Here is a 26,664-nt window from a genome sequence, read left to right on the forward strand (position 1 = left end):
CCACCTCCCCCTGTTCCCCTGTCCCGCCCCGTTCCCATTGTTCCCCCAAAGCTCCGCTGCCCCCAGCTCGGTTTGGGGGGGACCCAGCCCTTTCCCATCGTGTCCCGGCCCGGCCCCGCTCACCCGAGGGCTCCGAACCACGCCCAGGGACAGAGGAGGGACAGAGGAGGAGGAAGAGGAGGGACAGAGCAGGAGGAAGAGGAGGAGCAGGGGGAGGAAGAGCTGGAGCAGGCAGAGGAGGCTCCACCTGCGCTCCCCGCTCTCTGCATCTGCAGCTCCTTCGGGACCATCGCCCCCCATCCCGCAGGTGCCCGGGGAGGGGGAGCTCGCCCCAAATCCCCCGGGGCTCCCTGGCTTTGGGGTTTTTGGGGGGGATGTTTGGGGATGGCAGGGCTCCAGAGCCGAGCCGCAGATGCCCCTCGGGGGCACCCCGGGGGTCCCCGGGAGGTGTTTTTGGGGGGTCCCGGTGGCGGTGGCGGCAGAGCCCCGGCAAAGGGGCCGGGGGGATGCGGGTCCGGCATGGCCGGGAAAGGGGTTCGGGGCTCCCGGTGCCAGCAGTGGCTGCTCCCAGCATGAGCCCAGTTGCTCACCCCGTGTGCCTCCAGTTTCCTCTGCGCCCCATGATAATCCAAATCACTCCCAGTCATTCCCTATTAGGGTACAACTTGTCTGCATTTTTTCCAAATGTTATCCCCATTTTCCCACATTTTCATCCCATTTATCCCAAATTTTTCCTGGTTTTATCTCGTTTTTATCCATTTTTTTTCTATTTTTCCTCATTTTATCCCATTTTCATATATTTTTTCCCCTCTATTATCCTATTTTTTATTTTTCCCTAGTTTTCACCCATTTTTCTCCTTTTTTCCTCCATTTCCCCCTTTTAAACTCATTTTTCCTCTATTTTTTCTTAATTTTTCTTTTGTTTTCCCATTTTTTCCTGCATTTTAATCTATTTTTTTTTCATTTTATCCTCTTTTTGCTCCATTTTTCCCCAGTTTTTTCCCCATGACCTCTCCTGTTTTCCCCATTTTCTTCCATTTTTCTCCCACTTTCACTTCACATTTACCATTTTTATTCCCATTTTCCCTTCATTTTTCTCCCAGTTTCCCTCATTTTTTTTCCCCATTTTTATCCTGGTTTTATCTCGTTCTTCCATCATTTTATCTCCATCTTCTTCCATTCCTTTCTCCCATTTTTCCCAATTTTTCCTCCATTTCCATCCCATTTTTCTCTATTTTTATCCCATTTTTTCCCTATTATTTTCCCATTTTGGCTCCAATTTCCCCCATTTTTGCTCCATTTCCATCCTATTTTTTCCTATTTCCCCCTAATCTTCCCCATTTAATTATTCCAAAAAATTAATATTTTAGGGGGGAAAAATAGAAATTTTGGTGGGAAAAAAGGGTGCTTTGGGGGCAAAACTCCATGAATTTGAATCACAGCTTTCCCATGATTTTTCCATGATTTTTCCATGATTTCTAGCTGGAAGGAGGTGTGGAATTCATCCGAACATTCTGGAAGCTATAATAGGACCAGGCCATCAACCTTCCCAAAAATCTGGACCAGCTCATCTGCAATTCCACCTTTCCCCACTCCCCGGATTCCCAGGTCCGGAAATTCTTCTACAACCTCCCAGGTAGGCAATTCCCAAAATTCCATGGAAAAATGGGATAGGGGGATTTCATCCTGTTTTTTTCCTGATTTTCCCCAATCTTTTTCTCTCTTTTTTTTTTTTTCTTATTTTTTTCTTATTTTTCCCTTATTTTTCCCTGAATTTTTCCCAGTTTTTTCACCATTTTTTTCCTGATTTTTTTCTTTTTCCTGATTTTTTCCTCTTCTCAAAATTTTTTGTCTTTTCCCCAATTTTTTCTCTAATTTTTCCATAATTTTTCTGTTTTTTCCCATTTTTTCCCAATTTTTTTCCCTTGTTTTTCCCATTTTTTTCCCTGATTTTCCCCCAATTTTTTTCATTTTTTTTCAGATTTTTTTCTCTGATTTTTTTCCAGGTTTTATTCCCTTTTTCTTATTTTTCCTCATTTGTCACAATTTTTTTCACAATTTTTTTCACATATTTTTCAATTCTTTTTCCTGATTTTTCCCTCTGATTTGTCCAAATATTTCCCTTTTTTCCTAATTTTTCCTGATTTTTTCCTGTTTGTTTCCTTGATATTTCCTAGTTTTTTCCCAATTTTTTTCCCAAATTTACAAAGTTTTTTTCTCCACTTTCTTGTACTCTTTTTTTTTTCCCCCTTGATTTTTCCTATTTTTTTTCCCAGTCTTCTTTTTCTTTCTTTTCCTGATTTTTCCCTGTTTTTTCCCAAATTTTTTCCTAAATTTTTTTCTTGATTTTCCCCCACTTTTTCCTGATTTTCCCTCTTCTTTTTGCAATTTCTTCCTGGTTATTCCCCATTTTTTTTCACAATTTGTCCCTGATTTTTCCCTGTATTTCCTAATTTTTTTACTGATTTTTCCTGATTTTTTCCAGGTTTCTTCCCTCTCTTTTCTTGATTTTACCCAATATTTGCTCAATATTTTTCCAGATTTTCCCCATTTTTTCCAGATTTTTCCAGATTTTTTTGATATTTTTTTTTCTGATTTTTTTCATTATTTTTTTATTTTTCTGATTTTTTTTTTCATTTTTTTCCCATTTTTTTCTTAAACTTTTTCTTGATTTTTGTGCTTTTTCCTGTTTTAATCCCATTTTTTTCCCTGATTTTTCCCTTTTCCTTTCCCTAATCTTTCTGGTTTTCCCCAATTCTTTCCTGATTTTTTTTCATTATTTTTTTCTGATTTTCCCAGATTTTTTTATCCTTGTCCTGTTTGTTTCCCTGATTTTCCGCTGATTCTCTTTTTTTTTCCACAATTTTTCTGATATTTTCCGAATTATTTTCCAGATTTTTTTGCAATTTTTTCTCAAATATTTCTGGTTTTTCCTTCATTTTTCCAATATTTTCCCGATTTTTTCCTGATTTTTCGTGATTTTTCCCAGGGTCTTTTTGGTTTTCTTTTCCTGATATTTTCCCTGATTTCTCACAATTTTTCACAATTTTTTTCATGTATTTCCCATTTTTTCCTGATTCTTCTCTCTTCCTTTCCCAAATTTTTTCTAGCTTTTTCCCAATTTCTTCTCAAATTTCCCTAGTTTTTACCTGATTTTTCCTGGTTTTTTTCCTATTACTTTTCAGATTTTATTCCTCTTTCTTTTCTAGATTTTCCCCAATTTTTCCAAGTTCTTTCCCAGTTTTTTTCCTGATTTCCCAAATATTCTTTCCAATTTTCCCTGGTTTTTCATGACTTTTCCTTCTTTTCCTATTTTTTCTGGTTTTTTCCCTATTTTTTCTGACTTTTCCTGATTTTTCCCAGATTTTTCCACTGTCTTTTCCTGATTTTTCCCCAGTTTTTTCACATTTTTTTCCTTAAGTTTGCTCTTTTTTTCCCCCAAACTTTTCCTGGTTTTCCCCAATTTTTTGTCAGATTTTCCCCTGTTTTTCCCAAATTTTTCCCAATTTTTTTCCTGATTTTTCCCTGATTTTTTTGGATTTCACCCTGATATTTTTGGTTTTTCCCCGAATTTTCCCTTCCATTTTCCTTGAATTTATCCTGGGCTTTTTTCCATTTTTTCCCCAATTTTCCAGTTTCTTTCACACTCCCAGTCTCATCCCAGTCACAATCTAATCCCAGTAACTCCCAGTCTGATCCCAGTCACTCCCAGGATGAGGCCAGTGGCCCCCAGTTGCTCCCTGGCAGTGCCAGTGTGACCCCAGTAGCCTCCAGTGTGATCCCTGGGACTCCCTGTCTCTCCCAGTATATCCCAGTCAGCCCCAGCATGCTCCCAGTCATTCCCAGCTCCTCCCAGTTGCTCTCAGCATGATCCCAGTTGTTCCCAGCCACTCCCAGTCAATCCCAGTATGATTCCAGTCACCCTCAGTGGGATCCCAGTCTCAGCCAGCAGGGACCCAGCTGCTCCCACTGTGATCCCAGTATGATCCCAGTTGAGTGTGATCGCAGAATAGTTGCAATTCTTCCCAGTTCCTACCAGTGTGATCCCAGTTGTCCCTGGAATAGTCCCAGTCCATCTCAGCATGGTCCCACTCACTCCCAGTTTCTCCCAGTGTGGTTCCAGCTGTTCCCAGTATGGTCACAGACACTCCCAGTATATCCCAGCTGCCCTCAGCATTCTTGTGCTCATCCCCAATCATTCCCAGTTATCCCAGTAGGGTTCCAGTTACCCCAGTCCAAACCAGTCCCTGCCAGTGCTGCCACTCCTGGGATCCCCCAGCCCTCTCTGTGTTCCCCCCTCCCACATCTCCCCAGAGGAGCCCCAAGGGCTGGCAGTCCCCAGCCAGGGTCCCCAGCCAGCCCCAGGTTGGATCTGCAGCCCCCAATTTTCCCAGTTTCCCTCTCCTTTTCCCCAGGCCGGGTTCCCCCCGTCCCCAGCGGGTGGGAGCAGCGGAGAGCCCCGCGCTGCCCATCCCGACCTGTCCCGGCTCCATCCCCGCTCCTGCCGTGGGCTGTGAGGGGTTTGGGAACGGGGCACCGAGGGTGTCACTGCTCCTGGGGGAGGAGGGGGAGGGATGGAAGAGGAGGAACAAAGGAAGATCAGGGAAAGGAGAAGGAACCACAAGGTTGAGCACTCCCTGAATTCATAGCCCCCCACCTGTGGGGTCATTATCCCCCATCCCACAAAGGGGAGCTCAGCCCAGATATCCTCGGGGGTCCCTGGGTTGGGTTTTTTAGGGGGGATGTTTGGAGAATGAAGAACTCCAAAGCTGAGCAGCAAATTCCCCTTGGGGGGACCGTGGGGAGTCCCAGCATCCCTTATTAAGGAGATGGAAATGGGGGCAACTTTCTGGATTCCTGGCACTCCCAGCAGCCAGACGAGGGCAGGGACTGAGCAGACAGAGGACCCCCAGTACAAGTGTGACCCCCAGCAGCTGGGACAGGGGGAACCCCTGAACACCAAAGGGGAGAGACCAGAGATGGGGAACTCCTGGGAGGCATTTTCAGGGTTAAATCTTGGTGTTTGGGAGGTTTTTATAGACTCCAGAGGCTTGGTGACTTCTAGAGATGAACTTGCACAGGGGGAGCCCCCTAACCCAATGTGCCCATGAACTGTATTTTTCCCCAAACCAGGATTTCCCATTCCCAAACCTTGGCTGGATGGAGAAGGAGGCTGCAAGGAAGATGTCCCAGGACACCCAGGCAGGTGAGGAGGAAGTCAGTGCCCCTTTCCCCCTCTCTCCTGCTCCATCTCCCAGCCCAGCCTGGCCCCCGGCTGCAGGACAACCCCGCTGCCGACGCCGTCCTGCCGGGGACGCACTGGGGGGATCTCCTTCCCCTTCCCTCTGGCACGGAGGCAAATCCCATCCTCTCCTTGTCCTTCCTCCCCCAGACAAGGAGCTGAGGATGGAGACCAGGGAGGACAAATCCCCACAGCAGAAACTCGTGCAAGAGGCAATTTTGAGCAGCTCCACAGTGCAGGAATCCAATAGGGATGAATATCCCCGGAGATCCCACAGGAGTAGGGGCTCCAAACCCATCCCAGAGTGCTCTGAGGAGGAAAGACCCACCCTGTGTCGGGAAGGCCGCCGGAGGTCCAGACGGGGCTCTGAGCTGGTGGTCCATGAGCAGCTTCAGGATGGGGAGAAGCCCTACAAGTGCTTGGAGTGTGGGAAGAGCTTCAGCCAGAGCAACAGCCTGATCAGCCACCAGATGATCCACACTGGGGAATGGCCCTACAAGTGTGGGCAATGTGGGAAGGGTGTCAGCTGCAATTCCCAACTCATCCATCACCAGCGCATCCACACTGGGGAGAGGCCCTACGAGTGTCCCCAGTGTGGGAAGAGGTTTCAGAGCAGCTCCCATCTCCTCAGGCACCAGCGGATGCACACGGATGAGACGCCCTTCCGCTGCCCTGACTGTGGGGAGGGCTTCAAGCACAACTCCAACCTCATCACCCACCGGCGCATCCACACTGGGGAGAGGCCCTATGAATGTCCCGAGTGTGGGAAGAGCTTCAGCCACAGCATCAGCCTGATCTGCCACCAGAGGATCCACACTGGGGAACGTCCCTATGAGTGTGGGGAATGTGAGATGACCTTCAGATGGAGGTACCAACTGACCCTCCACCAGATGATGCACACTGGGGAGAGGCCCTACGAGTGCTCCGAGTGTGGGAAGAGGTTTCAGAGCAGCTCCAATCTCCTCCTGCACCAGCGGATTCACACGGATGAGAGGCCCTTCCGCTGCCCTGACTGCAGGAAGGGCTTCAAGCACAACTCCAACCTCATCAGGCACCGGCACATCCACACTGGGGAGAGGCCCTACGAGTGTCCCCAGTGTGGGAAGAGCTTCTCCAGGAGCTCTGCCTTGACCCAACACCAACAGAGGCACCGGTAAGGGAAGCCCTGTGAGTGCCCCAAGTGCAAGAAGAGCTTCGTGCGCTTCCCTGGCTCCATCCCCGATCAGAGGACCCACGTTGGGCAGAGCCCTGATGACCCACATTCCCAGTGATCTGTGTTGGGAAGATACTGGGCTGGTGGCCATTTTATTTTGGTTCTATCTTTTGATTCATTTTCATCCCTTTAAAACAGACAAAACTGGGGTAAAAGTCTGCAAATTCATCAAAGGCATCTAAAGCCTCACTTTCTGCTAGTGCTTTGAGGGAATCTGGGATTAAAAGAGATACTTGGGAGGACTTGGGGATTGTGGTGCTATCTGTTGTAGTTTTCTTCATTTCTTGTCACTCAAAGAGATGAGAGGGTTCAATCTGTCACCTCAAAAGCACTCAATGGCACTGAATTCTACTCATTCCCACCCAGAATTCCTGGATTCTACAGCCCCTCAGGGTGTGTTGCCTTAAGTTTTAGCTTTCATCTTTCATATTCTGCACTGCCTGGGTTTACAGTTTGGAACTTCCTATTAAGTGTTAGTGAGCTCTCTTCACAGAGTAGGTAGACAAAACAATTCCTTTTCTAGCTTGATACCAAGGGCAGTCGTTAGAAGTTTCAGGCCCAGAAGCATGGACAAGGGTGGACTGAAGAGAGAAAACAAGAAGGATGGGACTTCATCATCTGAAGCTGTAATTGGACAGTGAACAGATTGCAATATCCAGATGGACCTAAACTTCTAAAAATGTGAGACTTGTCCATTTTTCTGACCATTTTTGGTCCATCTTGGGTGTAGCCCTGGCTCTTGTACTGCCCAAGGTGTATTTAAATTCTTTTAATAAACTTCATTCTTAACTCTGTCCAGCCTCTGTTCTAGGTCAGCCTTCTGAAGGCATCAGGTGGAATGGGGTTGGAAGGGGATTGGGTGAAGTGGGATGCAAATCAGGAGGGGTGAGATGGGCATTGGGTGGGGCAGGATGGGTGGGATGGAGTTTGGGAGGTGTGAAATGCGGGAAATAGGGCTTGGGAAGGGGGTCTTGATGTCCAGCAGGGATGGGATGGGTTGGGGTTGGGATTGGGGAGGTGGGGTGGGGTCTGCAATGAGACAGCCAAAGTTTGGGGATGATGAATGGAGGGGAAACCCGTTAGTGAGTTTTGGATATTTGGATGTTCCCAACGAGATTTTAAGGTATCTCACATTTCTCAGGAGGTTTTGGGGCACTCCCCAGCTCTTGGGGTGTTCCTGAGAGCAGCTCCATGGAGCCCCATTGCCAGGGCTGGTTGCCATGGGCTCAAGCTCAGACCTGTAGCCAGAGTGCGTTGCCTCAGCGCTGGAGAGCAGAGAAATGATGAATGGCCCCAGACATCTCCAGGGTGTGTTTGGGGGCAGAGCAAGTTCTGCCTGTGTGGGGCGGTCACTGCCCCAGCCCAGCCACTGCAGCCTCTGCTCCAGCCCCAAAGTGGCTGCCAAGCCCCTGGCACCCCAAAAACCCCAGCTGGGAGAGGGAGCAGAGCAGGTGAGGCTGTGACACGGGTGTGACACTGACATGTGCCACGGCCCTGGAGCTCACAGCAGCTGAGATGGCGCTGGATCCAAGGCTGATTGTGGATCTCTGTCCCTCTCTTTTCTCCTGACTTCCAGTTTTCAAAATCTGGATAGCTTGAAGTTGGATGGGTTGGGCGAGTTGGCTCAGTCAGTGCTTAGTGAAGTGATTTCCTCTAATTGCATGCAGATTTATGATTTTCTGAGGACCTCATTCTCTAAAGTTTGCAGCTGAAAGTTTGTTCCCCATCCTCCTGAGAAGTTTGTTGTTTTCTCCCATGCACTGCCCGAGGGGATGGAGGTACCTCAGGTCCCTTTCCAGCAGGGCCCGAGCGAGCTTGGGGCACAGCACAGGAACTGCAATGCTGAGCCAGGCCTGGCTGGGTTGGAGGAAGCAGAAAAGCCAAGCCCTGAGCCCAGGCCTGGCCCAGCAGGGCCTGTCCCTCACGGGTGGCTCGGGGCTCTTTGTGGGGCAGTGGGATGTGAGGGGCAGCAAGGACAAATGCCATAAACCTGCGAGCCCTGCCAGCCTCCTCAGGGAGGGCCGAGGGAGGAGCAAAGACCTTCCTGGGGCTGTGCCCTGGGCCAGGAGGGATTGTGCCAGTGGAGTTGACCCTAAATTTCTTCTTCCAGGCAGCTTTAGGACATGGAACATGGAGAAGCCAGAGCCAACTCTCAGCTTTCCACAGTCCTCCAGTAGAATCCTGTGTGGGGAGCAGCCTGGGAGCAGGGTTTGTGTGTCAGGGGAGGGGAATTCAGAGCCCTTTTCTCCCCCATGGGCTGAGGGTCTGCATTTTCAATGGCCCTGCAGCTGCCAAAGGGGCCTTTTTCACCCAGCTGAGAACAGTTCTGCTGATAGCCTGTCCTAAACCCGTTTTTCCTGCAAGTGTGCCTATGAAGCCTCGTTTTTTACAGCCCCAGGTCTTGTGTGCATGAAGGTGTCTCAACTGAAGGGTGGAAAAGATCTGCTGGGAGGAGTCCCCTTTATCTTGTTTCTTTGGTGGTTTTAATTTTATATTTTTTTAATTGAATCCTGCTGGCAGATCTGGGCAGAGCTCTGTAACTGTGTGTGACACTTGTCTGTGGCACTGTGGGGGTGGCCAAGGGCACCTTCCCCGAGCTGTGTGCAGAGGAATCCACAGCAGCCCAGGCCGGGGGTGCTCAGTGGCCGCTCAGTTCCGCTGACTGGACGCGGCTCTGGCCGCTTCCCTTGGAGCGTCTCCAGGGAGGGAACGCTGGGGCTGCTGGCCCGGCTGTGCTGTCACTGCCAGGGGAACGCTGGGGCTGCTGGCCCGGCTGTGCTGTCACTGCCAGGGGAACGCTGGGGCTGCTGGCCCGGCTGTGCTGGCACTGCCAGGGGAACGCTGGGGCTGCTGGCCCGGCTGTGCTGTCACTGCCAGGGGAACGCTGGGGCTGCCCCGCTCCTGCCCCACCCCATCAGCTCTGCCAGCGCCTCCAGGGGACACAAAGGCTGAGCCCAAGGGTGAGAGTTGCACAAGGGGCTGAGCTGGCATCTGGGACCCATTGGGATCATGGAGTGCAGCCCCCGGCCCTGCACAGACACCCCAACAATCGCAGCCTGTGCATCCCTGGCAGCGCTGGCCAAAGGCTCCTGGAGCTGCGGCAGCCTCGGGGCCGTGCCCATTCCCTGGGGAGCCTGGGCACTGCCCCAGCCCCCTGGGGGGGAAGAAGCTTTTGCTCATCTCCAGCCCAGCCCTGCCCTGGCCCAGCTCCAGCCGTTCCCTCGGCTCCTGTCCCTGCTCACCTGGGCAGAGATCAGAGCTTGCCCACAGAAGCTGTGGCTGCCCCTGGATCCCTGGAAGTGTCCGAGGCCAGGTTGGATGGGGCTTGGAGCAGCCTGGGATAGTGGAAGGTGTCCCTGCCATGGCAGGGGGTGGAATGAGATGAACTTTAAGGTCTCTTCCAAGCCAAGGCATTCTGTGATTCTGTGATTCTGGGGGAGATGCTGAAGCTCTGGCTCAGCTTTATCTCAGCAAATGTCTGGAGCCAGCAGCAGCCATGGGTGGGATCATCTCCTCCCTCTTGCTGTGGCTGTAACTCACCCAAGGGCAGTGTCATAAATGAAATTGAAATTTGGACAGCTAGGGCTATTGAGTTAACAGCAGTGTAATAACAAGAAAAAAATTATACCATTTAGTGAATTGAATACAAGAATCCAATTTAATAAAAGAATATAATTTAGTGGATTAAGTAGCAATTTGATATAGAAGGAATACAATTTAGTAAAAGAGTACAATTTAGTGAATATATTCATATATATATACATATGTGTATATATGTATGAATATATATATGAATATAGCTTGCCAGTAATTATGATTAAAGCATAAGCAAAACTGACCGGGGTACGGAGAGGGCTTCTCAACCCCCTTACATATGAAATAAAGCAATTCAAACTAAACTTATATACTGTATACTTACACATATTCATTCATGTTTCCAGTAAGTCTCATCTTATTTCTGATTCTTTAATTTTACATCACTGTTCTTCATGGCGCATGCCTCACTTGTTGCTAGGGGGTCTTCAGTCTTCTTTTGGTGGTCTTTTGACGAAGGCTTACAGTCATCCTCATTGTTCTTTGGATAACCTTACAGGCTGTGTGTGTGTACTAAGTGTTGTGTTATGTAAGTAAGCATTGTGCTCCACTAATTAGTCTCATAATTTTCAGGCCCTATGCCTAAAGTTGTTCCAACTTTATCCATCTCAAGGTCAATTTTGTCTTAGGATATTTCTTATCTCAAATCTACATCCTCTATCTTAATTTTAACATGTAACATCTGTAGAGGGGTACATCTGCCTTGTAACACCAATTCCCTTGATTGCTCCTAATAATAACAACTTTCCAAATAGTTATAATTTAGTTCATTTCCATTTATTACAGGAAGGTGTGAAAACAGGAGCATTGTTTGGTGTGGCCTCCTCTCTGCCTTTCACACCTTTCAGTGCTTTGAGCCAGCCAAGAGCTTTCTCCAGGACTGCAATGAAGCAGCTGTTGCTGCTCCCAGCTCTGGCTCTTCCCAGTCTCTGCCCCTGCCTGGTTTTGTCCCTCTTGCTGTGCCCTCTGTTCCCCCAGGGGGCTGCCCCAGGCTGAGGGATCAGATCCAGGCACTGCTGCTGCTCCCTGGGGACCAGCCCCAGTTTGGTTGTTGCTGTCAGTGCCAGCAGAAGCCGTGGCTGGAGCAGCGGGTGCTGACAGTGGCCCAAGGCCCGGGGCTGGAGGGAGCTGCCCCTTGTTCTCCCTCTGCCTCCCGCAGAGCTGGGCCGGGCACAAGTGGGGCAGCAGAGCCAACAGGGAGCCTGCGAGTCTCTTCCAGCCGTGCCTGCTCAGAGTTTGGCCTTGGAGCTTCAGGTGGGCAAAGGCAGCTGCTCTGCTCCCTCTGCGTGTGCCCGTGTTCAGCAGTGCTGCTCCATCAGTCTGTGCCCAGCAACGGGGAAAAGCCTCAGCCCTGCAGGGCCAGGAGCTGCCGGGCTCTGCCTGAGCAGCTCAGCCAGCGGGAAGGGAGCTGCTCCACACGGGAACCAGGAGCAAAGGACGTGCCTTTTCTAGGACATGCTTTCTGTAAAAAAACAACAACAACAACAACAAAAAAAACCAAAACAAAAACCTAAAAACCAGAAAAGAAAACATAAAAAAGAAATGAAAGATAAAAATTACCCTCAAATGTGTAGTGAAAAATCATCTATAACTCTGGAGTAAGAAAGAGGTAATTGATCTTTTGAAAAAGAGAACTCAGGTTTGATTTTAGTTCCTTAGTTTGTACACGTGCTAGTGGAAAGGATCCATTAGCTGCCTTCCTTTACAGATTTGATGGATGTGTTCCAATATCAAGATATTTTACACTGCAATTAAAGGAATAGGAAATTGAAATACGTGTTCTTCATGACTGTGTCTTGAGTGTCAGAATTTTGCAGTTTGAAACTTGGACCTAAAGCGTTGCAAATGGAAGTGATAAATCCCAATGGCCTGAGGGAATGCAGCTTTTCCTATGGGATGTGCAGCACTCCAAGGACTTCCTCAGTGGGGCTGTGGCTGCTTGGAGCTTTGTCCTGTGCCACTCCGGGATGTCATGAAATGGGACTTCACCTGCCACCAGCCCAGGTCACGCTCTGCCACCCCAGCTCCTTGGACCTTGTGTCCCCAAAGAAGACACAAGGTGTTTCTGCAGCTCCCCCTTTGCACAGATCCACAGAGAGCTGGGATTATCCCAAGTCTCGTGTCTCCGTTGTGCCATATTCCTAAAGAACCAGCAGCCCATCCTGACAAATATGGTGAGTTATGTGGATGGTTGTCAGCTCCCTTTCCTGCCTAGAAATCCTGAAACTGCTTCTAAATGCTGTTCCCTTCAGCTCTTGGACACCTACTGACACAGAGCTGGGAAAAAAATGCCCTGGCCATGGCTTACAAGGTGAGTTCTGCCAAAGTTAGAGCTCTGTGGGAAATCTCTATCCATCCCTATCCTTTTAATATATCTGTACGTGGGGGTGTGCATGGATGTGTCTTGTATGGAAAGGAAGGAGTGTGCAAACAACGTGACTGACACTTTCACTCTCTGTGTTCATTCCATACTCATGGGTACCAAGATATTATGGAAACCTTTGCAAGGACAGAGCTTCTGTCCATGGATACAGAGACATCCAAGAGCCCCTGGCACAGACAGACCCTTCTGTCCATGGATACAGAGACATCCAAGAGCCCCTGGCACAGACAGACCCTTCTGTCCATGGATACAGAGACATCCAAGAGCCCCTGGCACAGACAGACCCTTCTGTCCATGGATACAGAGACATCCAAGAGCCCCTGGCACAGACAGACATTGCTGCTCTTCAGCCACTGACAGGATGAGTCCCTGACACTGGGGCTTGGCCTTCCTCATGGTGAGGGGCATCAAGGAAGGCTGCAGTGTGATGGAGACTGTGATGGGCTGGGAACTCACTGGGGGAAAGCAGGGAGCAGTTGTGAAGTAAAAGGCAGATGTGGGGACAGAACTGTTCAGAGAAGGGCTGAGCTACAGCTTGAGCAAGATGAAAAATGTCATTTGGGATCATCCCAGATGGATTTCATTTCAGAAGTTATGGAACAAGTTTAATTTTTGGGGGGTGTCATGTTTTCCCTTGGTGGTGGACACTCTGCAGACTTGAGCTGCATTGCCAAAATGCTCAAAGTCTCTGCTGCAGGTCACAGCGTTTCTTCTTTGGCTGATCCCGGCCCGGTGCTGAGCCCAGCAGAGCCCTGGCAGAGCCCAGAGCAGCCTCAGCATCCGCAGAGCCCGGCTGCAAGGAGAGAAAGCAGAAACCGCCCGTCAGCTGAAGGCTCCTGTCCCCTTGTCCCAGCCAGCCGCGGTGCCCAGGCCATGCTGGCCGTGCTCAGAGCTGGGCCCAAAGCTGCTCATCACTGCTGCCTTGGGGAGCAGAGCAGGAGGGCAGGACATGTGCCCAGCCTGCAGCCAGCCACGGCAGATCCAGCCCCTCAGCAGCTGCCCAGAGCGGGATGCTCCTGTGCCCGCTGCCAGCTCCCAAAAGCTCTTGTCCCACCCATGCCAAGGAGATGAGGACCCACCTCACACCATCCGCTGCCACAAGAAAAGCTGGTCCCAAACGATGTCCTCAGTCTTCTCCAAGGGCACGGCCCATCCACGCCACAGCTGGTCCCAAGCACTTCCTGATCCAGACTGGACCCCACCTGGAACGCTTCCTTTAGAAAAACAAACAACTAATTAATAAAAATAGGTTACAGACAAAAAGGGGAAACAAGAAAACTGGTAAAAAATCTTGTGTCTGTCAGGAGCTTGAGGAAGGCCCAACCCCTACATTCTAGGGAAAAACCCACCCATGGGTGAGGGAAGCCCATGCTTTCTCCCTTTCCCCCTGCACTGTCCCCCAAAATCACGGTGATCCCAAAGCAAAGCAGGGGAGTGGAGCAGCCCAAGCCCTTCCTTGCCTGCACAGCAAAGCAGCCGTGCTCAGGTTCTAGAGTCCCTGTGCTCCAAATTGTGGGATTTTTCTTAGATTTTGTGGTATTTTGTGGAGATTTGGTGGGATGTTTCTGGAATTTTGTGTGATTTTTTCCCAATGTTGTGGTATTTTGTAGTATTTTGAGGAAACCTGAAGAATTTGGTGGGATTTTTCTTAGATGTTGTGGAAATTTGTGGCAATTTGGTGGGATGTTTCTGGAATTTGTTGGGGTTTTGAGAAGAGTTTTTTGCAATTTTGTGGGATTTTTTCTGGGATGTTGTGGGATTTTGAGGAGACTTGAAGAATTTTGTGGGATTTTTCTTAAATGTTGTGGAAATTTGTGGTGATTTGGTGGTATGTTTCTGAAATTTGGTGGGATTTTGGGGATATTTTAGGATTGTGTGGGATTTTTCTGCAATTTGGTGGGATTTTTCTTGAATTTCATAGTATATTGAGAAGATTTTCTGGGAGTTTTGTAGAATTTTGAGGGATTTTGAGGTGACATGAAGAATTTTGAGGTATTTTCTTAGATTTTGTGGAAATGTGTGGGGATTTGGAAGGATGTGACTGGAATTTGATGGGGTTTTGAGAAGATTTTTGGAATTTTGTGGGATTTTTTTCTGGAATGTTGTGGGATTTTGAGAAGACTTGAAGAATTTTTTGGGATTTTTCTTATATTTTGTGGAAATTTGTGGTGATTTGGTGGGATGTTTCTGGAATTTGGTGGGATTTTTTTGCAATGTTGTGGTATTTTGTGGGATTTTGAGGAGACGTGATGAATTTGGTGGGATTTTTCTAAGATGTTGTGGAAATTTGTGGTGATTTTGTGGGATGTTTCTGGAATTTGGTGGGGTTTTGAGGAAATTTATGAAATTGTGTAGGATTTTGTGGGAACTTGAAGAATTTCGAGGGATTATTCTTAGATTTTGTGGAAATTTGATGTGATTTGGTGGGACGTTTCCTGAATTTGGTGGAGTTTTGGGAATGTTTCAGGATTGTGTGGGATTTTTCTCCAATTTGCTGGGATTTTTTCATTAATTTCATTAGATATTGAGAAGATTTTCTGGGAGTTTTATAAAATTTTGAGGGATTTTGAGGAGACATGAAGAATTTTGAGGTATTTTCTTAGATTTTGTGGAAATGTGTGGGGATTTGGTGGGATGTGTCGGGAATTGCGTGGGGTTTTGAGAAGGTTTCTTCAATGTTGTGGGATTTTTGTCTGAAATGTTGTGGGATTTTGAGGAGACTTGAAGAATTTTGTGGGATTTTTCTCTAGATGTTGTGGAAATTTGTGGTGATTTGGTGGGATGTTTCTGGAATTTGGTGGGATTTTTTTGCAATGTAGTGGTATTTAGTAGGATTTTGAGGAGTCTTGAAGAATTTGGTGGCATATTTTTTTGCTGTTGTGGAAATGTGTGGCGATTTGGTGGGATGTTTCTGGAATTTGGTAGGATATTGAAAAGATTTTGTGGGAGTTTTGTAGAATTTTGGAGGATTTTGAGGAGACATGAAGAATTTTGAGGTATATTCTTAGATTTTTTGGTAATGAGTGGTGATTTGGTGGGATGTTTCAGGAATTTGGTGCGGTTTTCAGAAAATTTATAAGATATTATGTGGGATTTTTCTGCAATTTTTTTGAATTTTTCTTGAATTTCATGGGATAATGAGAATATTTTGTGGTGTTTTGTGGTATTTTGTGGGACTTTGAGAAGACTTGAAAAGTTTTGTGGAATTTTTCTTAGATTTTGTGGAAATGTGTGGGGATATGGAGGGATGTGACTGGAATTTGTTGGGGTTTTGAAGAGATTTGTAGGATATTGTGTGGGATTTTTTTGCAATTTGGTGGGATTTTTCCTGAATTTCATAGGATATTGAGAAGATTTTCTGGGAGTTTAGTGGAATTTTGAAGGATTTTGAGGAGACATGAAGAATTTTGAGGTATTTTCTTAGATTTTGTGGAAATGTGTGGGGATTTGGAGGGATGTGACAGGAATTTGTTGGGGTTTTGAGAAGATTTTTGGAATTTGGTGGGATTTTTTTCTGGAATGTTGTGGGATATTGTGGAGTCTTGAAGAATTCTGTGGGATTTTTCTTAGATTTTGTGGGATATTTCGGGGATTTTTTGAGATGTTTCTGGAATTTGGCAGGGTTTTGAGAAGATTTAGCTAATTGTGTGGTACTTTTTTCTGGAATGTTGTGGGATTTTGAGGAAACTTGAAGAATTTTTTGGGATTTTTCTTAGATTTTGTGGAAATGTCTGGCGATTTTGAGGGATGTCACTGGAATTTGGTGTGGTTTTGAGGAAATTTAGGAAATTATGTTGGATTTGTCTGCAGTTTATTGGGGTTTTTCTTGAATTTGGTAGGATATTGAAAAGATTTTGTGGGAGTTTTGTGGAATTTTGAGGAGACATGAAGAATTTTGAGGTATTTTCTTAGATTTTTGTGGATATGTGTAGGGATTTGGTGGGATATGACTTGAATTTGTTGGGGTTTTGAGAAGATTTCTGCAATTTTGTGGAATTGTGTGGGATTTTTCTTAGATTATTGTGGGATATTCATTGGATTTTTTGAGATGTATCTGGAATTTGGTAGTGTTTTGAGAAGATTTCTGCAATGTTGTGGTGTTATTTTCTGGAATGTTGTGGGAGTTTGAGGAGACTTGAAGAATATTGTGGGATTTTCGTAGAATTTTGTGGAAACGCATGGGGATTTGGTGGGATGTTTCTGGAATTTGGTGGGGTTTTGAGAAGAATTCTGCAATTTTGTAGGATTTTGTGGGGACTTGAAGAATTTTGTGGGATTTTTCATAGATGTTGTGGAAATTTGTGGCGATTTCGTGGGATGTGGCAGGAACTTTGTGGGATATTTTTTCAATGTTCTGGAATTTTGTGGGATTTTGAGGAGACTTGAAGAATTTGTGGGATTTTTCTTAGATTTTGTGGAAATTTGTGGTGATTTGGTGAGATGATTCTGGGATTTGGTGGAGTTTCGAGGAAATTTAGGAAATTTCTGCAGTTTAGTGCGTTTTTTCTTGAATTTCTTAGGATATTGAAAAGATTTTGTGGGAGTTTTGTAGTATTTTGAGGGATTTTGAGGAGACATGAAGAATTTTGAGTTATTTTCTTAGATTTTGTGGAAATGTGTAGGGATTTGGTGAGATGTGATTGGAATTTGTTGGGGTTTTGGGAAGAATTTCTGCAATTTTGTGGCATTTTGTGCAATTGTGTGGGATTTTTCTTAGATTTTGTGGGATATTCAGGGGAGTTTTTGAGATGTTTCTGGAATTTGGCAGGGTTTTCAGGAAATTTAGGTAATTGTGTGGGATTTTTTTCTGGAATGTTGTGGGATTTTGAGGAGACTTGAAGTATTTTGTGGAATTTTCTTAGATTTTGTGGAAATGTGTGGTGATTTGGAGGAATGTGACTGGAATTTGATAGGATTTTGAGAAGATTTCTGCAATTTGGTGGTATTTTTTTCTGGAATGTTGTGGGATTTTGAGGAGACTTGAAGAATTTTGTGGGATTTTGAGGAGACTGTGGAAATTTGTGGTGATTTGGTGGGTTTTTTCTGCAATTTTGTGGGATTTTTTTGCAATGTTGTGGTTTTTTGTGGGATTTTGTGGAGACTTGAAGAATTTGGTGGGATTTTTTTTTAGATGGTGGAAATTTGTGGGGATTTGGTGGAATGTGACAGGAACTTTGTGGGATATTTTTTCTATGTTCTGGTATTTTGTGGGATTTTGAGGAGACTTGAAGAATTTGTGGGATTTTTCATAGATTTTGTGGAAATGTGTGGCGATTTGTTGGGATGTTTCTGGAATTTGGTGTGGTTTTGAGGAAATTTAGGAAATTATGTGGGATTTGTCTGCAGTTTGGTGGGGTTTTTCTTGAATTTCATAGGATATTGAGAAGATTTTGGTAGGAGTTTAGTGGAATTTTGAGGGATTTTGAGGTGACATGAAGGATTTTGAGGTATTTTCTTAGATTTTGTGGAAATGTGTAGGGATTTGGTGGGATGTGATTGGAATTTGTTGGGGTTTTGAGAAGATTTTTGCAATTTTGTGTGATTTTGTGGAATGGTTTGGGATTTTTCTTAGATTATTGTGGGATATTCAGGGGATTTTTTGAGATTATTCTGGAATTTGGCAGGGTTTTCTGAAAATTTATGTAATTGTGTGGTATTTTTTTCTGGAATGTTGTTGGATTTTGAGGAGACATGGAGAATTTTGAGGTATTTTCTCAGATTTTGTGGAAATGCATGGGGATTTGGTGGGATGTTTCTGGAATTTGGTGGGGTTTTGAGAAGAATTCTGCAATGTTGTGGGATTTTGTGGGGACTTGAAGAATTTTGTGGGATTTTTCATACATGTTGTGGAAATTTGTGGCGATTTGGTGGAATGTGACAGGAACTTTGTGGGATATTTTTTCAGTGTTCTTGTATTTTGTGGGCTTTTGAGGAGACTTGAAGAATTTGTGGGATTTTTCTTAGATTTTGTGGAAATTTGTGGTTAATTGATGGGATGTTTCTGGGATTTGGTGTTGTTTCGAGGAAATTTAGGAAATTTCTGCAGTTTAGTGGGTTTTTTCTTGAATTTCTTAGGATATTGAAAAGATTTTGTGGGAATTTTGTGGAATTTTGAGGGATTTTGAGGAGACATGAAGAATTTTGAGTTATTTTCTTAGATTTTGTGGATATGTGTGGGGATTTGGTGGATATGTGACTGGAATTTGTTGGGGTTTTGAGAAGATTTGTGCAATTTTGTGGCATTTTGTGCAATTGTGTGGGATTTTTCATACATTTTGTGAGATATTCAGGGCAGTTTTTGAGATGTTTCTGGAATTTGGCAGGGTTTTCAGGAAATTTAGGTAATTGTGTGGGATTTTTTTCTGGAATGTTGTGGGATTTTGAGGAGACTTGAAGTATTTTGTGGAATTTTCTTAGATTTTGTGGAAATGTGTGGTGATTTGGAGGAATGTGACTGGAATTTGATAGGATTTTGAGAAGATTTCTGCAATTTGGTGGTATTTTTTTCTGGAATGTTGTGGGACTTTGAGGAGACTTGAAGAATTTTGTGGGATTTTGAGGAGACTTTGTGGAAGTTTGTGGTGATTTGGTGGGGTTTTTCTGCAATTTTGTGGGATTTTTTTGCAATGTTGTGGTATTTTGTGGGATTTTGTGGAGACTTGAAGAATTTGGTGGGATTTTTTTTTACATGGTAGAAATTTGTGGGGATTTGGTGGGATGTTCCTGGAATTTGGTGGGGTTTTGAGGAAATTTATGAAATTGTGTGGGATTTGTCTGCAGTTTGGTGGGATTTTTCTTGAATTTCATAGGATATTGAAAAGATTTTCTGGGAGTTTTGTAGAATTTTGAAGGATTTTGAGGAGACATGAAGAATTTTGAGGTATTTTCTTAGATTTTGTGGAAATATTTGGGGATTTATTGGGATGTGTCGGGAATTTGGTGGGATTTTGAGAAGGTTTCTGCAATGTTGTGGGATTTTTGTCTGAAATGTTGTGGGATTTTGAGGAGACTTGAAGAATTTTGTGGGATTTTTCTCTAGATGTTGAGGAAATTTGTGGCGATTTGGTGGGATGTTTCTGGAATTTGTTGGGGTTTTGGGAATATTTCAGATTTGTGTGGGATTTTTCTGCAATTTGGTGGGATTTTTCCGGAATTTCATAGGATATTGAGAAGATTTTCTGGGAGTTTTGTGGAATTTTGAGGAGACATGAAGAATTTTGAGGTATTTTCTTAGATTTTGTGGAAATGTGTGGGGATTTGGTGGGATGTGACGGGAATTGGGTGGGGTTTTGAAAAGATTTCTGCAATTTTGTGGAATTGTGTGGGATTTTTCTTAGATTATTGTGGGATATTCATTGGATTTTTTGACATGTATCTGGAATTTGGTAGTGTTTTGAGAAGATTTCTGCAATGTTGTGGTATTATTTTCTGGAATCTTGTGGGAGTTTGAGGAGACTTGAAGAATTTGGTTGGATTTTCTTAGATTTTGTGGAAATTTGTGGCAATTTTTTGAGATGTTTCTGGAATTTGGTGGGATTTTGAGGAAATTTATGAAATTGTGTGGGATTTGTCTGCAGTTTGGTGGGGTTTTTCTTGAATTTCATAGGATATTGAAAAGATTTTGTGGGAGTTTTGCAGGATTTGGAGGGATTTTGAGGAGACATGAAGAATTTTGAGGTTTTTTCTTAGATTTTGTGGAAATGTGTGGGGATTTGGTGGGATGTGACTGGAATTTGTTGGGGTTTTGAGAAGATTTCTGCAATTGTGTGGGATTTTTTTCTGGAATGTTGTGGGATTTTGAGGAGACTTGAAGAATTTTGTGAGATTTCTCTTAGATTTTGTGGAAATGAGTGGTGATTTGGTGGGATGTTTCAGGAATTTGGTGCGGTTTTCAGAAAATTTATAAGATATTATGTGGGATTTTTCTGCAATTTTTTTGAATTTTTCTTGAATTTCATGGGATAATGAGAATATTTTGTGGAGTTTAGTGGTATTTTGTGGGACTTTGGGAAGACTTGAAAAGTTTTGTGGAATTTTTCTTAGATTTTGTTGAAATGTGTGGGGATATGGAGGGATGTGACTGGAATTTGTTGGGGTTTTGAAGTGATTTGTAGGATATTGCGTGGGATTTTTCTGCAATTTGGTGGGATTTTTCCTGAATTTCATAGCCTGTTGAGAAGATTTTCTGGGAGTTTTGTGGAATGTTGTGGGATTTTGAGGAGACATGAAGAATTTTGAGGTTTTTTCGTAGATTTTGTGGAAATGTGTGGGGATTTGGTGGGATGTGACTGGAATTTGTTGGGGTTTTGAGAAGGTTTCTGCAATTTTGTGCAATTGTGTGGGATTTTTCTTAGATTATTGTGGGATATTCAGGGGATTTTTTGAGATGTTTCTGGAATTTGGTAGGGTTTTTAGAACATTTCTGCAATGTTGTGGTATTTTTTTCTGGAATGAAGTGGGATTTTGAGGAGACTTGAAGAATATTGTGGGATTTTTCTTAGATGTTGTGGTAATGTGTGGTGATTTGGTGGGATGTTTCTGGAATTTTGTGTGATTTTTTCCCAATGTTGTGGTATTTTGTAGTATTTCGAGGAGACGTGAAAAATTTTGTGGGATTTTTCTTAGATTTTGTGGGATATTCAGGGGATATTTTGAGATGTTTCTGGAATTTGGCAGGATTTTCAGAAAATTTAGGTCATGGTGTGGTATTTTTTTCTTGAATGTTGTGGGATTTTGAGGTGACTTGAAGAATTTTGTGGAATTTTTCTTAGATTTTGTGGAAATTTGTGGGGAGTTGGTGGGATGATTGTGGAATTTGGTGGGGTTTTGAGGAAATTTATGAAATTGTGTGGGATTTTTCTTGAATTTGGTAGGATATTGAAAAGATTTTTTGGGAGTTTTCTGGAATTTTGTGGGGTTTTCAGGAGAAATGAAGACTTTTGTGGGATTTTCTTAGATTTTGTGGAAATGTGTGGCGATTTGGTGGGATGTTTCTGGAATTTAGTGCGGTTTTCAGAAAATCTGTAGGATATTATGTGGGAATTTTCTGCATTTTTTTGATTTTTTCTTTAATTTCATAGGATAATGAATAGATTTTTTTGAGTTTAGTATTTTTTGGTCTTTGAAGAGACTTGAAAAATTTTGTGTAATTTTTCTTAGATTTTGTGGAAATTTGCGGCGATTTGGTGGGAGGTTTCTGGAATTTGGTGGGGTTTTGGTAATATTTCAGAATTGTGTGGGATTTTTCTGCAATTTGGTGGGATTTTTCCTGAATTTCATAGGATATTGTGAAGATTTTCTGTGTGTTTTGTGGAATTTTGAGAGATTTTAAAGAGACATGAGGAATATTGAGGTATTTTCTTAGATTTTGTGGAAATGTGTGGGGATTTGGTGGGATGTGACTGGAATTTTGTGGGGTTTTGAGAAGATTTCTGCAATTTTGTGGAATGGTGTGGGATTTTTCTTAGATTATTGTGGGATATTCATTGGATTTTTGGACATGTATCTGGAATTTGGTAGTGTTTTGAGAAGATTTCTGCAATGTTGTGGTATTATTTTCTGGAATGTTGTGGGATTTTGAGGAGACTTGAAGAATTTGGTTGGATTTTCTTAGATTTTGTGGAAATGTGTGGGGATTTGGTGGGATGTTTCTGGAATTTAGTGAGGTTTTGAGGAAATTTATGAAATTGTGTGGGATTTGTCTGCAGTTTGGTGGGATTTTTCTTGAATTTTGTCAGATATTGAGAAGATTTTCTAGGAGTTTTGTGGAATTTTGAGGGATTTTTAGGCGACATGAAGAATTTTGAGTTATTTTCTTAGATTTTGTGGAAGTGTGTAGGGATTTGGTGGGATGTGATTGGAATTTGTTGGGGTTTTGAGAAGATTTTTGAAATTTTGTGTGATTTTGTGGAATGGTGTGGGATTTTTCTTAGATTATTGTGGGATATTCAGGGGATTTTTTGAGATTATTCTGGAATTTGGCAGGGTTTTCAGAAAATTTATGTAATTGTGTGGTATTTTTTTCTGGAATGTTGTTGGATTTTGAGGAGACATGAAGAATTTTGAGGTATTTTCTCAGATTTTGTGGAAATGCATGGGGATTTTGTAGGATGTTTCTGGAATTTGGTGGGGTTTTGAGAAGAATTCTGCAAGTTTGTGGGATTTTGTGGGGACTTGAAGAATTTTGTGGGATTTTTCATAGATGTTGTGGAAATTTGTGGCGATTTGGTGGGATGTGACAGGAACTTTGTGGGATATTTTTTCAGTGTTCTGGTATTTTGTGGGCTTTGGAGGAGACTTGAAGAATTTGTGCGATTTTTCTCAGATTTTGTGGAAATTTGTGGTGATTTGGTGGGATGTTTCTGGGATTTGGTGGAGTTTCGAGGAAATTTAGGAAATTTCTGCAGTTCAGTGGGTTTTTTCTTGAATTTCTTAGGATATTGAAAAGATTTTGTGGGAGTTTTGTGGAATTTTTTTGGGATTCTGAGGAGTCATGAAGAATTTTGAGTTTTTTTCTTAGATTTTGTGGATATGTGTGGGTATTTGGTGGGATGTGACTGGAATTGGGTGGGGTTTTGAGAAGGTTTCTGCAATGATGTGGGATTTTTTTCTGAAATGTTGTGGGATTTTGAGGAGACTTGAAGAATTTTGTGGGATTTTTCTCTAGATATTGTGGAAATTTGTGGTGATTTGGTGGGATGTGACTGGAATTTTTTGGGGTTTTCAGAAGGTTTCTGCAATTTTGTGGAATTGTGTGGGATTTTTCTTAGATTATGATGGGATATTCATTAGATTTTTTGAGATGTTTCTGGAATTTGGTAGGGTTTTTAGAATATTTCTGCAATGTTGTGGGATTTTTTTCTGGAATATTGTGGGATTTTGAGGAGACTTGAGGAATATTGTGGGATTTTACTTAGATGTTGTGGTAATGTGTGGTGATTTGGTGGGATGTTTCTGGAATTTGGTGTGGTTTTGAGGAAATTTATGAAATTGTGTGGGATTTGTCTGCAGTTTGGTGGGGTTTTTCTTGAATTTGGTAGGATATTGAAAAGATTTTGTGGGAGTTTTGTGGAATTTTGAGGAGACATGAAGAATTTTGAGGTATTTTCTTCGATTTTGTGGAAATGTGTAGGGATTTGGTGGGATGTGATTGGAATTTGTTGGGGTTTTGAGAAGATTTTTGCAATTTTGTGTGATTTTGTGGAATGGTGTGGGATTTTTCTTAGATTATTGTGGGATATTCAGGGGATTTTTTGAGATTATTCTGGAATTTGGCAGGGTTTTCAGAAAATTTATGTAATTGTGTGGTATTTTTTTCTGGAATGTTGTTGGATTTTGAGGAGACATGAAGAATTTTGAGGTATTTTCTTAGATTTTGTGGAAATGTGTGGTGATTTCGTGGGATGTTTCTGGAATTTGGTGGGGTTTTGAGAAGATTTTTGCAATTTGGTGGTATTTTTTTCTGGAATGTTGTGGCATTTTGAGGAGACTTGAAGAATTTTGTGGGATTTTGAGGAGACTGTGGAAGTTTGTGGTGATTTGGTGGGTTTTTTCTGCAATTTTGTGGGATTTTTTTGCAATGTTGTGGTATTTTGTGGGATTTTGTGGAGACGTGATGAATTTGGTGGGATTTTTTTTTAGTTGGTGGAAATTTGTCGGGATTTGGTGGGATGTGACAGGAACGTTGTGGGATATTTTTTCTATCTTCTGGTATTTTGTGGGATTTTGAGGAGACTTGAAGAATTTGTGGGATTTTTCTTAGATTTTGCGGAAATTTGTGGTGATTTGGTGGGATGTTTCATGAATTTTGTGGGATTTTTTTGCAATGTTGTGGTATTTTGTGGGATTTTGGGGAGTCTTGAAGGATTTGGTGGGATATTTCTTAGATGATGTGGAAATTTTTGGCGATTTGGTGGGATGTTTCTGGAATTTGGTGGGGTTTTGAGGAAATTTATGAAATTGTGTGGGATTTGTCTGCAGTTTGGTGGGATTTTTCTTGAATTTCATAGGTTATTGAAAAGATTTTCTGGAAGTTTTGTAGAATTTTGAAGAATTTTGAGGAGACATGAAGAATTTTGAGGTATTTTCTTAGATTTTGTGGAAATGTGTGGGGATTTGGTGGGATGTGTCGGGAATTGGGTGGGGTTTTGAGAAGGTTTCTGCAATGTTGTGGGATTTTTGTCTGAAATGTTGTGGGATTTTGAGGAGACTTGAAGAATTTTGTGGGATTTTTCTCTAGATGTTGTGGAAATTTGTGGTGATTTGGTGGGATGTTTCTGGAATTTGGTGGGATTTTTTTGCAATGTTGTGGTATTTTGTGGGATTTTGAGGAGTCTTGAAGAATTTGGTTGGATTTTTCTTTGATGTTGTGGAAATTTGTGGCGATTTGGTGGGATGTTTCTGGAATTTGGTGGGATTTTTCTTGAATTTCATAGGATATTGAGAAGATTTTCTGAAAATTTTGTGGAATTTTGAGGGATTTTGAGGCGACATGAAGAATTTTGAGGTATTTTCTTAGATTTTGTGGAAATGAGTGGTGATTTGGTGGGATGTTTCAGGAATTTGGTGCGGTTTTCAGAAAATTTGTAGGATATTATGTGGGATTTTTCTGCAATTTTTTTGAATTTTTCTTGAATTTCATGGGATAATGAGAATATTTTGTGGTGTTTTGTGGTATTTTGTGGGACTTTGAGAAGACATGAAGAATTTTGAGGTATTTTCTTAGATTTTGCGGAAATGTGGGGATTTGGAGGGATGTGACTGGAATTTGTTGGGGTTTGAGAAGATTTTTGCAATTTGGTGGGATTTTTTTCTGAAATGTTGTGGGATTTTGTGGAGTCTTGAATAATTCTGTGGGATTTTTCTTAGATGTTGTGGAAATTTGTGGTGATTTGGTGGGATGTTTCTGGAATTTGCTGGGGTTTTGAGGAAATTTATGATGTTGTGTGGGATTTGTCTGCAGTTTGGTGGGATTTTTCTTGAATTTCATAGGATATTGAGAAGATTTTGTGGGAGTTTTGTGGAATGTTGTGGGATTTTGAGGAGACATGAAGAATTTTGAGGTATTTTCTTAGATTTTGTGGATATGTGTGGGGATTTGATGGGATGTGACTGGAATTTGTTGGGGTTTTGAGAAGATTTCTGCAATTTTGTGGAATTGTGTGGGATTTTTCTTAGATTATTGTGGGATATTCATTGGATTTTTTGAGATGTTTCTGCAATTTGGTAGTGTTTTGAGAAGATTTCTGCAATGTTGTGGTATTTTTTTCTGGAATGTTGTGGGATTTTGAGTAGACTTGAAGAATATTGTGGGATTTTTCTTAGATTTTGTGGAAATTTGTGGGGATTTGGTGGGATGATTGTGGAATTTGGTGGTGTTTTGAGGAAATTTATGAAATTGTGTGGGATTTGTCTGCAGTTTGTGGGATTTTTCTTGAATTTCATAGGATATTGAGAAGATTTTGTGGGAGTTTTCTGGAATGTTGTGGGATTTTGAGGAGACATGAAGAATTTTGCGGTATTTTCTTAGATTTTCTGGAAATGTGTGGCGATTTGGTGGGATGTGACAGGAATTTGGTGGGGTTTTGAGAAAATTTGTAGGATATTGTGTGGGATTTTTCTGCAATTTGGTGAGGTTTTTCCTGAATTTCATAGCCTATTGAGAAGATTTTCTGGGAGTTTAGTGGAATTTTGAGGGATTTTGAGGCGACATGAAGAATTTTGGGGTATTTTCTTCGATTTTGTGGAAATGTGTGGGTATTTGGTGGGATGTGACTGGAATTTGGTGGGGTTTTGAGAAGATTTCTGCAATTTTGTGGAATTGTGTGGGATTTTTCTTAGATTATTGTGGGATATCCAGGGGATTTTTTGAGATGCTTCTGGAATTTGGCTGGGTTTTCAGAAAATTTAGGTAATTGTGCGGTACTTTTTTCTGGAATGTTGTGGGATTTTGAGGAGACTTGAATAATCTTGTGGGATTTTTCTTAGATTTTGTGGAAATGTGTGGCGATTTGTTGGGATGTTTCTGGAATTTGGTGTGGTTTTGAGGAAATTTAGGAAATTATGTGGGATTTGTCTGCAGTTTGGTGGGGTTTTTCTTGAATTTGGTAGGATATTGAAAAGATTTTGTGGGAGTTTTGTGGAGATTTGAGGAGACATGAAGAATTTTGAGTTATTTTCTTAGATTCTGTGGAAATGTGTAGGGATTTGGTGGGATGTGATTGGAATTTTTTG

General features: G+C 43.0%; 3 protein-coding genes across 3 annotated transcripts in view; 2 read left to right on the plus strand and 1 right to left on the minus strand.

Annotated features, from left to right (window-relative positions):
* Positions 1 to 26,664, minus strand: part of LOC111945726 (uncharacterized) — a 555,958-nt gene that overhangs the window by 493,394 nt on the left and 35,900 nt on the right. The gene's annotated exons all lie outside the window — the stretch shown is intronic.
* LOC147645325 (uncharacterized) overlaps positions 1 to 26,664 on the plus strand; it is a 141,538-nt gene that overhangs the window by 4,203 nt on the left and 110,671 nt on the right. The window lies entirely within an intron of this gene.
* Positions 217 to 7,011, plus strand: LOC147645326 (uncharacterized). Its single transcript, XM_086874840.1, has 4 exons — positions 217 to 307; positions 1,483 to 1,636; positions 5,134 to 5,206; positions 5,393 to 7,011. The coding sequence occupies exons 3-4, from the start codon at positions 5,161 to 5,163 to the stop codon at positions 6,397 to 6,399; spliced, it is 1,053 nt and encodes a 350-aa protein (XP_086730966.1). The 5' UTR covers positions 217 to 307; positions 1,483 to 1,636; positions 5,134 to 5,160; the 3' UTR covers positions 6,400 to 7,011.

This window comes from Cyanistes caeruleus, unplaced genomic scaffold (assembly GCF_971803275.1).
Source record: "Cyanistes caeruleus unplaced genomic scaffold, bCyaCae1.hap1.1 HAP1_SUPER_30, whole genome shotgun sequence".
Classification (NCBI taxonomy): domain Eukaryota; kingdom Metazoa; phylum Chordata; class Aves; order Passeriformes; family Paridae; genus Cyanistes; species Cyanistes caeruleus.